The sequence below is a fragment of the Coffea eugenioides genome, chromosome 11 (assembly GCF_003713205.1).
Source record: "Coffea eugenioides isolate CCC68of chromosome 11, Ceug_1.0, whole genome shotgun sequence".
NCBI classification, from domain to species: domain Eukaryota; kingdom Viridiplantae; phylum Streptophyta; class Magnoliopsida; order Gentianales; family Rubiaceae; genus Coffea; species Coffea eugenioides.
The window spans coordinates 37,982,957-37,999,146 of NC_040045.1; the positions used below are offsets into that span (position 1 = coordinate 37,982,957).

Sequence of the window (16,190 nt, forward strand, 5' to 3'; positions counted from 1 at the left end):
ACATTAGCCTTCTCCAAAAAAACAAAAAAAGCCAACTAGTTATAAGATCCTTTCCTTCCCTTTCCTCCTTTCTCCGGCAAGTAACTTGGAGCTTGTTTCATTTTCACCTTATAAGTTTTCGAGTCCCCTTTGAATCCAAAACATATGGAAATAAAAAAGTAGAGTTTTCACATGGAGCTTGACAAGTTGATGTTTGCGTATAGACACCAAAATAGTTAAGCCATCCCTCCATGCCACCATGATTAATGAGTTCAAAGTGATTAAAAATCACAATATTTCTAAATGATAAATACAAATATGAGATTTCAGAAAATCAAGAAGATGGACTAATTTTTAATTTATTTCTATTGCTTAAGTTGTATATCATTTAATATAGGATTTTCCATAATTAACATATGTATGAATTAGTTGCTTTTAGGGATATTTTTGAAAAATTTTACTATAGCAATGCATGTGACAAATTTTTACTATAGTTATTTTTGGTGGTGCTTTTGGAATGTATTTTTGAGTATTTTTAAAATTTTAAAATTTTAGGGATATTTTTTAAAGATATGTCACCACCACCCACCACTATTACCAACCCCTTTCTCTTCCTCCATCCCTTCTTCTTCTTCTTGCCCTATTTCCCTCTTCTTCCTCCTTCCTCTTCTTCTTCTTGTTCATCCAATCATTTCTTTCCCCCTTTCTCTCGCTTCCCTTTCCTCTTTTGGTCAGCCTCTTTCTCTATCCCATGGTAGATCACGACCAAAGCTCTGGTCACGATCTCTAATTGCGACTAGAGGGAGTTACGATCACGATTGAAGTTGCCATTGAATAAAAAGGGGATTGCAAAATTTTACCACCCCTTCCCTTCTCCTCTATCCTCTCTATCCCTCTTCTCCCTCCCCTCTCCTCTTTTCACTTTCACCCAAGAACCCTCCTTCCCCTTCTCCTTCATTTTTGGTTGCGACTAGATCTGAATTTGGCAGGGGGAAAGGATAGGAGAGAAGGGAAAGGGAGAAGGAAGAAGGGAAAGGAGGAGGGAAAGGAGGAAGAAAGAGAGGAGAAAGGAGGGAGGGGGTAGTGGTGATGGGTGGCAATGGGTGATGTTGTCTGGTGGGTAGTGGTGTGTGATGAAAGAAGAATATGTGGTAGAATTATTATTTTTGTGTATTTATTAATTATTTGTGTATGAACTAGGTATTTTTAGAGTTATTTTTATTTGTGTATTATTATAACATTGTATTTGAAAAATTAGATTATGAAAAATAAAATCCAAATAGAGCCAAAGCCGTAATGAAAATCTAAACTCATATCTATCATTTCATTGTCCTCCTTTTTTTTTCTTTTTCTTTTTTCTTCATAAATGGGGTATAGAGGTGACTCGTTGTCCCTACTGCGTAGGTGGTTTATTACCCCCTGAATTTAACTGCAACACAGTTGGAACTTGGAAATGCATCATAAGTAAGGATGGCAACGGGATGGGGGACCCTTCCTCCACTCCCCGCCCCGCTGCCTACTAATTCCCCCCGCTTCCCCCACGCACCCCGCCCCCTGCTTCCCATGCGGAACTAATAAAAATTTGTTATATAATTTTATTATATAGAGCCAGAGCCGTAATGAAAAATTAGATTATGAAAAATAAAATCCAAATAGAGCCAGAGCCGTACTGAAAATCTAAACTCATAACTATCATTTCATTGTCCTCATTTTTTTTCATTTTCTTTTGTTCTTCATAAATGGGGTATAGAGGTGACTCGTTGTCCCTACTGCGCGGGTGGTTTATTACCCCCTGAATTTGACTGCAACACAGTTGGAACTTGGAAATGCATCATAAGTAAGGATGGCAATGGGGTGGTGGACCCCTCCCCCACTGCCCCGCCCCGCTGCATACTAATTCCCCCCGCTCCCCCCACGCCACCCCGCTCCCGCCCTGCTTCTCCCGTATATTAAGAGGATGCCAACTTAAAGATGTCGAAAATATATTAAGAGGATAGTACGATATTGTCCTCTTAACATCTTAATCCTTAGCACGGAATAATGTACAACTATCAACATAAGTTTTTACTACAAGAAAGAAATGGTCAACTGATGAAGTTTCATTACATTTGTGTTCCCTATATTTATATTGTTTATAGGGTGAAATGTGTCATTTATCTATTTTAAAAAAATAATTTTTTAAAATTTTATTTGAGCTCAAGTAGGTTTGAATTGGAATTCGAGCTTAAGATTAAGTTTTAAAATGAAAGCTCGTCGAATTCGACCCTATTAAAATTGAGTCAAGCTCGATTCATTTAAACAAAATTTCAATTCAACTCAACTTATTTGCAACCTAATTAGCAATCCATGAAGTCTTCGCACTTACTGCTACACCACAATCAAAGAAAATTGGTGTCATAATGAATTGAAAATTTTCAATTTGCTCGCTAGACTGCTAAACTAGAGTTAGGGTGGAAAAGAATTGAAGGAAATTGAGAAGTTAGCTTTTGGATCTTTACATTTTGGTCAATGATTAAGTAAATTATCATATTTTCCCTCTAAATATTGATTATGTGATATATTTGTAATTTATTTTGACTAAAATTTGACTATATTGGTGACTGGGGGAAAAAAAATGAGAGCCTTTTTTTAAAAATTGTTAGAAACTAAAATCATAAATTTTCATTTTAAGAGACTAAAATTTTATATTAGTAATATTTGAGAGACCATTAATGAGATTTTTTTTTTATAAACATCTCGAGAATATTGGTGCAATTTTCCACTTGCAAATATTTCGTTGTTAATACAACTAAAACATATTACTAGTCCTTATTTCAAGGAGAAAGGATATCACTGTAGCGTTATATGTATTTTTTTTGTTAAAAAAAAGTGTTATATGTCTTTAAATTACTAAGAATTAAAATGTGAAATTTTGAACGCGAAATGGTTTAAAACGAAATTCTCGCGTGATAGAACCTTTTAGTTGTACCCCGTGCTGCAGGGGACGCTGCACCACCACAGCGCCAATTCGCCTCGTAAGGAAGTGCTCTATTGCACTCGATTGATTAGGGCAAATGCACCACCTGTCGTATCTCTATGGCTGCAATATAAATTGGGATAGGACAGCTGTCACTCAGAATTTCGGGCCTGCTGTATCGACATATTATACGAGCACCAGTAATCCTTAACGGAAATACATAAAATTAAGAGTAAAATACGCTTAACCCCTACACTTTACTCTCAGCTCTGCTTTAGCCCTCTAAACCCACTCAATAGACACTTTGCCGACCTTTAGGGCAATAGCATCCTTGCAGGAATATATATTTTTTTCTTTTCTTCATTCATTTATTTGTTTTTCATTTTCCATTATTTTCTTTTCTTTTTCTTTTTTTTTTTCACTTCTTTCATCTCACTATTTTCTTCACTTTTCTATTTGTATTATTAATTCTATATTTGTTGTAATATTGTAGTTTTGTTTCACCTCTAATTTCATTCTTAATTAATTAATTAATTTACACGGTTAAAAAATTGAGGACAAACTATATAACATGATATAATAATATATGTTCGTTATAATCAAAGGTGTATATAACTACCAATTTGACTATTTAAATAGACATTAGCAAACCAAAATTTTTAAATTACTTAATATTTAAAACCATATACCAAATTAATGAAGAAACTAGTATGTTTATTTATTTATTATTACATATGGTTTTTTTTGTTATTTACAGTTGATTAAACATCATATTATTACAATCTTATTTGTTACTGTTGTCGTTAAAAATTAAGTATCTAAGCTCCAGATGTGCTAATTTAAATACCATTTGAAATATTTCATGTGCATTATTAAATTAACGTGTACTTTATCATAGAGTAGATTTTGTGATCATTATTATTTCTAATAATAACAAGTAAAAAAGATAAAATAAATAAAGAATAAGTTGAAGAAGATTAAAAATAATATGTAGATAATAATAACAAAGAAAAGAAATTAGTTGGCCAATGAAGAATAGAAAAAAATTTCTAGAAATGAAGAAAGGGGACAAGAATAAAAAGGACCCAAAAAAAAGAAAATAAATAAAATAATTAATATAGAAGAGATACTTTTGCCCTAGAACAGGACAAAGTACTTATTTATAAAACGTAGAGGGTAAAGTGTAACTGGAATAGGAGGATTCAGAGCATTTAACCCAAACGTTGAATGATGTAAAAAAGATCCTAACCCCCCTCGCACGTGTCAATATGTAGCTGATTTCAAGATAAGACAAAACACCGCATAATGCTCAGTACCTGCACTTTTTAGTTGAAAAAGGTTGGTGCAGACTTTTTGTCTTTTTGATGACATGATCTTATCAGTCCTTTCTCCATTACCGTTGCTAGTGATAGAGTGCTCGTATATGGTAATTAACCGGTAAGGAGGAAAAAAGGAGTTTAGAACGTGTGATCGAAAGAGTAGTGTTTTGGTTTTAAAAAAAAAAAAAAAAAAGGAAATATAGGGTGAAATAATTTTGACAGATGTTATAATCTTTAGTGCACTTAATTACCCAAAAGAAAGTGTTGGTTGAAAAACAATCGAAAAATAATTTCAGGCAATTGCATTCAACTATCATTTATGTGGACTCGTACATATTTATTGTGTTGGAATTACATAGACGACATTATTTAGACCCTTCAATTTGAGTTTGTGCCTGCCTTGTTCGCACCTCAGAGTCAGAGACGTGAACAATTCCAGGTGGTTGTCACTGCCCCTGCCCTTTGTTCGAATGGGCGTTGGGCAAGCTTTTCTTTTTAAAAGAATTTAGTCAAGAAATTTGAAGCTTCCAGTACAGGCAGGTGGGTTCGCTTTGTAGAAATCAATTAAGAATTCACTTGGAACGAAGAATGGGGGTGTTTTTTTCAGAAAAAAAAAAAAGGGATAAATATTATAGCAATTCCCTAAATATATAGTACTACGTGCTACGCTGCTTAGAGCTAATGTAAATAGGCGAGAGTGGAGTGACTTCGTCTTTTACAACACTTTGGACGCAAACCATGTCATAAATTAATATCCCAGAGGAATACCAAAAGATGCTAACATTCACATTTTCTCGATCCCACCTTTTTTACTTGACGAATACTGAAGCTTTTTAGTGTGTGTGTGTGTGTGTGTGTATATATATATACATAATATAGTGAACTAAACAATTCCGCCCCGGGGCAGAGTGAAGAATTAATCCCAAAGAAGATAGTGCGTTCTGTTTCGTTTAGTACGTTCTGTTTTATTCCCTTTTCCCAATAAAATCGCGTTAACCTGCCATTTGCTGTACCTCTGCTTGGCTTTCCTGATACACTGGCGACCTGTAACCAGTATAAATATATATATCTATACACGTCTGTTAGGCCACAAGTAGTAGGCAAGTTTTTTTCTGGGGTAAGAATTCGGTCTCAAGGCAAATTTATGTCTGGCTGAAGAAAGAAGTATATTTGGTAAGGAACACCGTCTGTCTGAAGTTGTGCGAGGATATTATGTATAAGTTCAGTTTCGAATGGTTAAATCTCCACTGTTCTGTTTTCGTTTCAGTTTTTTGTGCTTAGAAAGTGTGCCTTGTTCAAGGAATGAATCAACAATTTTAAGATCCAGTGACGAATAAAATGAATAGGCCATCATGTTTTTGATTGATAGGTGATGTTTTATTTAACTACAACATCCAACTATCGAAGTCACTAATTTTATTTTGCGGAACTAATCACCAGTTTGTGTGGCAGTCAAGTTCTGCTGGCTGATTGCTCCTGAATGCATGTTTTGAAGTATAAGGATCCTTCTGGGAATGCTTTTTATTTGACCATGGCGTTGGCTGGCTGAAATTTTTTGTACTTTCAAAATTGTCTTGTCATGAATGGTTTACCTAGTCAGGTAGACAATCAAACCTAAAAGGTAGCAAACTAACAAATATACTTTGTCCGACTATTTTGCAATTTGTCTGTCTTTGATCTTAGTCGTAAGACTAATACACTATGTGGGACATACTACCAGATTTGTTCTACATTTGGCCTAATTATAGTCTGTTATATGATTTTCTTTTCATCACTAGTTCGTGAAATATGTTTTGCTCTTGTAACATGAACAGGTGACTCTTTGTTTTCGAAACTGGATTTTGCTGAAGGTGTATCAATCTCAACGAAAGTGATTCCGATTCACACAGTTTCCATTGTTCCAATGGATTCGCAAGCAGCTTCATCCTCCTCGTCATAAACTGGGTAGCGAATGGAATCATAGTAAACTAATTTCATTTGTCAAAGTGTAATATTTTGCCTTACTGTCAAATGTAACTGATATGCAGGGTGGTGAATGGGAAAGAATTGATAATTCATGCACGAGAGTTGGGATTCCCTGACTTACTTTCCCCATCCCTGGAGTCGATGACTTGGTATGTATACTTGAAGTATGCCATAAATATATTCAGCATCCGAGATGTTTCAGATGAGAATATTAAAGGTACATCCAACTCTTGGTAGAAGTTATTACGCCTTGTATATGTTCTCATTTGCGTCTAACATTAGTTTGCTTGGTATTATCTATGCTGATTTCTTTTTAATGCATTTGGGAACTGAACTATTGGGGATCATTTATGCATTTTCTGCTATTCCCTGTGTATCGCCCTTTTTTTTACCTGTGATTTGTGTGAAGTTTCTCCAATTGGTTCTAGATGTTGCATTTGGCTTGTAGTTAATGTGTTAAGGAAAGGTGATTTCCTAGTAAAAGATGCTACTAGTTTTCCTTGTTTGCTCCGGGTTTGACCGGTGAACCGGATAATTTGATCAAACCCGGTTTTTTTTTTTTTTTTTGCCCTTTCTGCCTTTTTTTTTCAGTCAAAAGTTGGACTGACCAACTAAAAAAGAGACGAAATTATCAAAACTTGGGGTCAGCTCCTCTGCTTCTCTTTCCGTACTTTTCTTCCTTTCTTCTTCAGCTCCAATAACCCTAAAATCTAAAAGCCTCCACCGCTGGCATTTGAGATTCACCGATCGTCGCTTAATCAAGGTTGCCGTTAGTCACTTGTCCTTCAATCTCTAGCCTCCACTGCCGCAACACCACCAGTTTCTTCAGATTTCAAGGTTCAATCAAGTAATTAACACGCTGGTGAACCGAAGCTAAATCTGGTAATTTTTATAATCTAAACCAGTCGTGAAGATGGCTAATTCATTATGTTGAAGTTGATCTGTGACTAAAATTTCAGTATTTTTTTTATTTATTATGCTGGGCATTTGGGATTTTGATATTATGGGTGAGAATATCACGTCCTTATTAGAGAATCTGGAAATTTGAATTTGATTGTCTCTTCTTGTTTTCAAGTTTCTTCCATTGATGATTGGTTACTTTTCTTTGTCTGTTCCATCTGGGTTAACCATTTACTGGTTATAATTCGCACAACCATGCTTATATGTCCCTTCACGTTTCTCTGTTATAGCATCAGTACCAGTGCAAACTGGTTGGATACACTGGATCAAGAATTTTTAAGTTGATAATGATCACACAGTCCAAGCGAATAGTTATCTTTTCGTTTTGAGAATACACTGGATCAAAAGTTAATAATGTCTGTTACATGAATGAGTCTCTTCTGTAGTTTTGTTGACCAACTTATGTGTTTCCTACCTCAAAGGCTGATGGATACAATTATCAGCCGTACTAGTACCATGGACATAAATGGTAGAATAATATGCTACAACCATTTAATGCAGTTTTTAATGTCCTGTGGTCCAATAAAGCAGCAGTCTTTAGTGTAATTTCCTACCTCAATGTCTCTTCAGTCTTCTGTAGTTTTTAATGTCAGCTTGATGATGAGGATGATCTTGATGACATCGATATCGAAAGTTATGAAATTGGAGAAAAGGGTGATGAAGATGAAGATGAAGATAAAGAATGGCTTAGATAGTTCTTTGGTTTAGAAATTGAACGTGTTGTTTTATTTAGATTGATATTTATCAAGCATTTGAACATGAGCTTGTTACCTTATTTGGATTGCTATTTGTCAGGGATTAAACATGTATGAGATTTCTATTTTATAAATTTTGTGAGTTTGGATGAATTTGGTGAATTGGATATAAATTTAGATGATTGGGTTCTTTGGTTATATTTTGTAAATTTGATTTGCAGGAATATATATATATATAATCTATATATGACGTATATATGACGTCATCCGGTTCGACCCCTATTGACCCCGGTCGAACCCATTGACCCCTGACCCCTGAGCTCGGCCGAGTCGATTCCCGGGCCGAGTCGGAAAACATTAAAAAGTTGACTTGTTGCATGGTTCATTACTTTATGCGCATATCAACTGATATTATAACATATTTTCCTGGATTTCGACAGTTCCAGCCTTGAAATTGGAAGATCAATACATCACTGATTTCAAGGAGTTAGGAAAAGCATTGCCTTTAGCAGAAGTACAACAGGAGGATTTGCTTGACAGTTCTATTCAAAATGTGAAGAATGCGGTACTTTTGACCCTGTTGTCTGACCATTTACAAGATCCCAATCGCATTCCTTGGCTCAGTGATTTCAACGCACTGCTGCAAGAGCTGGAACTGCCCCAACCAGTTTCAGTAGATAATCTCAATGAGAAAAGGCCTGTCGTGCTCTCCGATGCAGAGGCAGCATTTAAGACTTTAGCATGGAGGCTTTCAGATTCAGCTTTTTTGCTCCTAGAACAGTAAGTGAATGATTTTCGGAGCTTTTCAAGGAAGATAGATTCTCAACTTATGGTTATGATTGTTTGGCATAGGGCAAGGAACGCGTCAGTTTATGATGCAAAATTGGTTGGATGTATTTCAATCATACGCAGAATTTTGGTCAGTACTTTCTTTCATTTGCAACATGTGATCCTTAATTTTGGTAAGTAGACCTGGCAATTATTCCCAAAACCCAACAACCCACCCAACCCACCCACTAATTTGAGAGATTGAGTTGGGTAAATTGGGTATTGGGTCAATTTTGGGTTGGCTAATAAAAATTCACATATATTTTGGACAGTTTGGGTATTTGTGTTGGACACCTATTACCCAACTTTTGCTAATTGAATCAAGTAAATAATCAACACAATCTTAAAAGGGTGAATAGTTACTCAAAAGCATCAACTATAGACTTTTTTCTATTATTTTTTGCTATAAACATCTTTTGTGATTATACTTGGCCTATTTTTAATTCCTTGGTTACATACTTAATAGGGTATTACCCTAGATATGGAAAAGGCCAGATGCGTTAGAATAGTTGCCAGATTCATCGTGACAAAAAAATTAATTTGCATTTGTGAGTTAGATATTTAGCTACAATATGACTTTTTTTCATTTATACTATCGTCATCAAAATGTTAAGTATGAAGAATTTGAACATTATTAAATTCGGAATTAATTTTGAGACGTTAATGTCAACTTACAACTACTCATGCCCAAAACCCAACAACCCACCCACTAATTTGAGAGGTTGAGTTGAGTAAATTGGGTATTGGGTCAATTTTGGATTGGGTAATAAAATCCACATATATTTTGGGCGGTTTGGGTATTTGTATTGGACATCCATTACCCAACTTTTGCTAATTGAATCAAGTGAATAATCAACACAATCTTAAAGGGTGAATAGTTACTCAAAAGCATCAACTATAGACTTTTTTCTATTATTTTTTGCTATAAACATCTTTTGTGATTATAAGTGTGGTTGGATTATAAATTATTTGAGATATTTTTACTGTAGTACTTTTTGTGATGTGATGTATGTGAGATAAAAAGATAATTGGGAAGATAAAAATGTGTATGAAAATTATAATGGTGATGTAAACAAATATATTTGGGCAAATAATCTCTTGTCCAAGCAAGTTAATTTTTTTTTACTTGGCCTATTTTTAATTCCTTGGTTACATACTTAATAGGGTATTACCCGATATGGAAAAGGCCAGATGTGTTAGAATAGTTGCCAGATTCATCGTGACAAAAAAATTAATTTGCATTTATGAGTTAGATATTTAGCTACAATGTGACTTTTTTTTCATTTATATTATCGTCATCAAAATGTTCAGTATAAAGAATTTGAACATGATTAAATTTGAAATTAATTTTGAGACGTTAATGTCAACTTACAACTACTCATGCCCTCGGTGCTTAATAACTACCACATAACTCAATCATGCTAAAAGATTTTTGTTTTTATAAACCGTATTCTCAATATGTAAAAACTACATAAATCCAAAATTACCATACTTTCTTTGTGAAAATATTAGAATAAAATCTTTTTTTGGGCGATTTGGGTATTTGTGTTGGGCACCCACTTAATTTTTTTTTTTTGTATATGAAAATATATTTGAGAAAGTTTATGTATCAAAATCTATTAATTAATATATTGGGTCATATTTGGGTCATGAGTTTGAGATGACCCAATATGACCCAATCCAGAATTAATCCAATTTAAAGTTGGGCGGGTTGGGTATAACTCATTTAAATGAAAACCCAATATTAACCCACCCAACCAACCCAATTGCCGGTAGGGATGGCAACGGGGCGGGGTTGGGGCGGGGGACCTCTCCCCTATCCCCTGCCCCGCTGCCTACAAACTCCCCCTGCCCCCGCCCCATCCTCCGTCCCCCGCTCCCCCGCCCCGTCCCGCTTCCCCCGCGAGTGCCCCCGTGGGGCTAATAAAAATTTGTTATATAATTTTATTATGATTAAATTTTAATAAATAATCAAGTACTAAAATATCAACACATCATCAATTGTAATTTTACAATTAAAACTTATAAAAACAATCAAACAAAAATTATTTGAATACAATCCAACATGATGAAATAAATATAACTAAAGTAGTCAAGTTTTCACTTTTCATACAAATACAATCACTAATTCATTATTGTGCTTGTGCTTTTTTTTTTAAAAAATGTTATTGTATTAAGTGTAATTAGGGATTTAGTATAAATGTATTAGTAAATTTAGTATAACCAATTAATAATTTGTATTAGTACACATATATAATTATTAGTATAATTAATAATATCAATTATATCATATATACTAATAGACATCATATAATACATATAACTAATAATATCATTATTATAAGTTTGTAACTAATTAAATTATATATTATATATAATTATATACCTATATATATTTTATATATTGGTTTTTTTAAAGCGGGTGGCGGGGCGGGGGTACACTCCCCCGCCCCCCGCCCCCCGCCCCAACCCCCTCCCCATTAGCCCCCCGCGGGACGGGTGCCCGCAGTCACCCACACCCATTGCCATCCCTAATTGCCAGGTATAAGGTTAAGTATTAGAACGAAGCTATTTCAATATGGCTGTTCTCAGTTATTTGCCAGTGTGATGGACTTTGCTACATACTGACATAGTACCCCCCTAAACCAAGATCTTCCATTTATTGGTAGACAGTGCTGCGTCTGGAAATGTTACTAAGAATATTTACTGTGTTAACGTTTTAACCTAACATGTAATTTTGTCTGTATAACTATTTAAACTTTAAGTTTTGGCATGCAAAAAACAGGTTGGATCTCCATTGCATCAGATATTTCTCAAGTACTCCAACATTATTGGACATGTAGAGAGATTTTGTTCCTTTTTCGTTGATGAAGGTAACGTCTCATATAATGTATGTGCTTAGATTTATTTGTAATCACTAAGTCTGCTAAGACATACGTGCATGTTTTCAAAGACAGTCAACAAAGCTCCAATTATGTATTTGAAGTATGTCAAGAATTTGAAATATGAGATTGAGTATCCTCAATTTAGGAGTTACTGTACCACTTAAGTCCCATTGAATGTTATGAGTGATGTATAGCTCAATTCTACGATTAAATCTTTGTCCATTGTTGAAAATTGGTATTTTTGGATCCTTTCAACTAAAGATTGTATCCTGTGTGACATCTTTTTGCTAGACCTAACAGGGATTCAATCATATCTAGATTAGTGCTTGGTAAAAGTGTTCTTTTTTTTTTTTGTATCAAGTTTCAAATGGTTTTCAAACTCAGATTTTCTTCTTTGTGAAGTTATATGGAAATTAGATTTCAATTTGCATTCCTTTTTAGAAACAAACAACTGTGGGGGAATCAACAACTCATTCATTTGGCTGTCAAACAACATCTCCATCCATTACCGAAATGTTAAAAAATGTTTGAAAATGTAAAACACAAGGCGGACGCATCTTGGTCTTAATAGCTCACCTAAATCTTTGTTTATGTTCCCTGTGGTGACTGGCTACAGTTCTAGGAAATGGCTTAGAGTGAGCATGGTGTGCATGTTAGATATGATAGTCAAACCTTAATTGGATTCTTAATTAGTTGAAACAAGTTTGTTTGGCATACCAATTTTATTATTGATTATGATACTTTTTGGTGCAAAATTTGATTCAGACTTTCATCAAGTTCCCATTTTAGACAATATCCAAAAGGAAAGCTCCTTTGGCATGTTGGTCTAACAAGAGATGAGAGGCACTGTTTGGAGAACGTGTAACTAGCTTGACCATCTAAATTACTACATTAAGCTTGCAGTAATGGTTATTCAGTAGGGACATAATGTAAATTTAATGGACCCCTAAGTTATAGCTGAGTGCACTGTTAACAATGTGCAAGTCAACTTTATTAATCGTGGTAGAATACGTGTTGCCACAGGAATAAAAAGGTCATTGCAGCGTGGCTGATTGTCATTCATTTCATAGATCATCCTTCAACTGTTGTTGTGTTGCTAATCAGTTATTATTTTGCAGCGCCAGTGGATTTTTCACATATGATATCAGAATCAGCACTTTATGAGAGTATTGAGACCAATGGGGTATTTATTGGAGGAGGTCAATATGGAAAAATTTATGTGCACACTGTAGAGGATGGGGATCCTACAGGGCTACCGCCAGGAAGCTATGCTTTCAAGATACAGCGTCAGGGCTATTATCAATATGTAAAGGTAATATGCTTTATCCATTTTCATGATAAGGCAATATAAATTAGATACTTAGTTTTCAGTTTCATGATATTGAATTTATTTTAGTTTCATTACATTGAATAGGCGGAGATACAATTTAGATCAGAATACAGACTTCTCTATGCGGATACATTGCTCAAATTGGTGGGCTTTGGACTCGATGATGCTTGCAGAAGAGCATGCTTGGTCATGGAGTATATCAGTGGTGGTCAACTGAAACACAAGTTACATGGTATCTTTCTTCATTTGATTTACTTTTGCTATATTTTGATTGCATAAAACCTTCACTTCGTGTTTTTCCCTTATTGCTTGTTGCTATCCCGGTAAAATATGTTTGTACATATCCAGAAAAAAATGAAATATATTTTGTATTAAGACAAATCTACGGTAATTGTGTTGGACATCCTTGTTTGTTGTGAATGCTAAATTGTTTGTCTCATTTGATCGTTTAAAATTTAAATATCTAAATTTGTTCCCTACTAAATGCAATCATGAGGTTTCCTTTATTTAGTTGATTGAAAAATTTATTACAGATGACACAACATGATTTGGCATGTTACCGGTTTGATGTTCTTATTTTGTTTGTTCTTTTGCGTCTTGAATTCACTAGAGGAAGAGTGGGATAGATAAGAAGACTTCTGTAGTTCCCATATTCCTTGGATACACTTCCCATTTAATTACGCGCACGTTCATTTTGTCCCATTTACCTTTCTTTATATGTCATGATTTAAGAAGTCAAAAATATCTTACCCCACATATCCCTCAAAAACAATATTCACCGGAAAAAATGTTCTTTTCCGGAGTGTGTGGTTTACCAATGATCTGACGATGGATTGCAGCGCGGTTGGCTTGATGATAACAGTAAGGTAGATTCTTCTACTCGGGGAAACCTTATATAATATGGTTGAAGATGATGGGCTCATGGTCTCTTTTGGGTCCTTTTAAGTACTCTTTTTTTTGCCGTATGATGAAGATCGAAATAAATCTGAGAGTCTATAAAAGTTCCATAGAAATAAATGTATCCGAATTCTTCCACCATATGCATAAGAAAAATTGGTTTCTGCATTTGATTTTTTTTTCCAGGTGTTTTTATAATTGGTGGAATTTAAAAGTCATTCTGTTATATTTTTTTTGTTACAGCGTTTGCATTACCAGAATGTTGACAAAACGAAAAGCAACTTGATTAGTTGAATTTTAATTTTTGTGGTTCTTCAAGAAGAAATTGTTCAATTAGACCAGCTTCTTGATGCTTATGTGCTAGCGAACTGTTGTCATCTAGTGAGAAAACAATAATGTGAGCAGCAATGAAAGAAATGCAAGAATAGTATGCATACTGACATGAAAATAAAACAGAGAACTACTATCCTATGTGAAATTACACAGTACTTTTTGTCGTCAAGTCTAGACAGCTTTTCAACTGCGAGAATCTTTACAGAAGAACTTTTAGTCCATGCTTCAAGGCAAATGACCTTTTCCTTTTTTTTTTACCCCGTAACGTAACTCAATAACTGTTTTCTGGTGCAGATTTGGAATTACAGTCAATCGTGAAAGTTTTGCATGATATAGCCTATGGACTACATTTGGTCCATTCACACTTTCCCGATCCCATTATTCATGGTGACCTCAAGCCAGAGAATGTCTTATTAAAAGTAAGATTAACTCTTGTAAAATTAGGGATATACATTGACATTTAATTCAACATTTTGACATGATGTTGATATTTTATTCCAGGGTGATAAGGCTTTGCTGTGCGACTTTGGCACGGTCACTTCTGTTGGTGAACGTCGTCGTCGATCTGATCCTGTCTACGATGGTCAATGCTGGGGTAGGCTATCCAACTCTTACTTCATTGCTTTCATGATAATATCTTGCAATTTCTATTTCTTGCACCACTCAAGTGTTTTATAAAACTTTAGGGATAATATCAGAAACCATCCTTGAGTTTTCTCTTAATATCACTTGGCACCATTGAAGTTTTAGAAATATCACTTACCTTCCCCTAGTAATTGTAAAAAGATTATATTAACCCTCACTTGACACATTATTCATATTTCTATATGGAATCAAACAGCATTAGAATGTTAATTGGTCTGGATTTTATCTTTTTTGCTTTTTTATTTTTTATTTTCCTTTGAATAGAGTATGCAATTTTTGAATTAAATATTTTAAGCTCAGATGATTTTAAAAATGTTTTTACTTTCATTATTCGGACAAAATTTTGCCATAACTCTCTTTAGTTTGATTGTTCTCATGACCAACACGATTAGTATACAACGATTTGTATACATAAACTTTGTTAAAGGAGTCATAGTCTCTATCTATGTGGGCATATCTTTTCCTATATTTATCCAAAACTCTACTATTTTTTTTTCCCAGGGTTCGTCAATTGCACAAAGACTGAGGTCTACTTCATTGGGGTTTTGTTATTTGAAATGATCACCAATGTCTCAGTTAAATATGACGAGAATGATTCCCTTATAGAAAGAGTTATGAGGCTGATCTCCATGATTCCCCTGAAGAGTGTGAAGATCAAGTTCAAAAAAGACTATTGCAGCCTGGATATGATAGACAGTTACTAGCACAACTAATTGAATTGGGGAAAAAATGCATTTATAAAGAGGAAACAAAGCGTCTAGCTGCATTTCAGGTTGCTGATGTGTTGCATAGCTTAATGACTGAGAATGAGTAGGCCCATAGATATGTAAGATCAAGAAAAACGTTTGATTAATTGTGTAGTTTTAATTTGCTGTATGTCACGATATCTATCTATGTTCAAGAATGTCAGACTGTCTTTGTTTGGATTTAACAAATTTTTGAAAAACTATTTTTGTCTTTCATGATTACGGTGATTAACTCCCAAAACAACTCTAAAAAAAATCCAAAAAATGACACCTAAAAAAAAAATTCTCACCTTTATTCTTTTACATGCTACCTATCAACTGTGACGATCCCATCTCACCCTAGGGCGAACCCTAGAGTTTAGCGGACCGCCAGTCTGACTCCTGTCATGACTCACTCACTCACATTAATTCCAGAGATAACATTAATTTTGATTAACTACTAACAATCCATTCAAGCTTATATTTCCCCAACCAAAACAAGAGTTATCTTAACTATATCAATTAATATGTACATTCCTTAAAATAATAAATCTGCATGACTTTACTTCAAATACAAAAAATTCACCAATGTAGAACTCTAAGTTTCGAACTTATACTACTGACTTCTCACACATAGGGATGGCAACGCGGCGAGTTTGGGGCGGGGGATCCC

The 16,190-nt window shown here is 34.6% G+C and overlaps 1 protein-coding gene across 1 annotated transcript; it reads left to right on the forward strand.

Moving 5' to 3' along the window:
• The first annotated feature begins 6,862 nt into the window (after nt 1–6,862).
• On the forward strand, nt 6,863–15,496 carry LOC113752512 (probable LRR receptor-like serine/threonine-protein kinase At1g74360). Its single transcript, XM_027296625.1, has 9 exons — nt 6,863–7,101; nt 8,315–8,654; nt 8,727–8,793; nt 11,488–11,575; nt 12,712–12,899; nt 13,002–13,149; nt 14,442–14,566; nt 14,649–14,742; nt 15,294–15,496. Exons 5-9 carry the CDS (start codon nt 12,726–12,728, stop codon nt 15,494–15,496), a joined length of 744 nt encoding a protein of 247 aa, XP_027152426.1. The 5' UTR covers nt 6,863–7,101; nt 8,315–8,654; nt 8,727–8,793; nt 11,488–11,575; nt 12,712–12,725.
• The last annotated feature ends 694 nt before the right edge of the window (nt 15,497–16,190 follow it).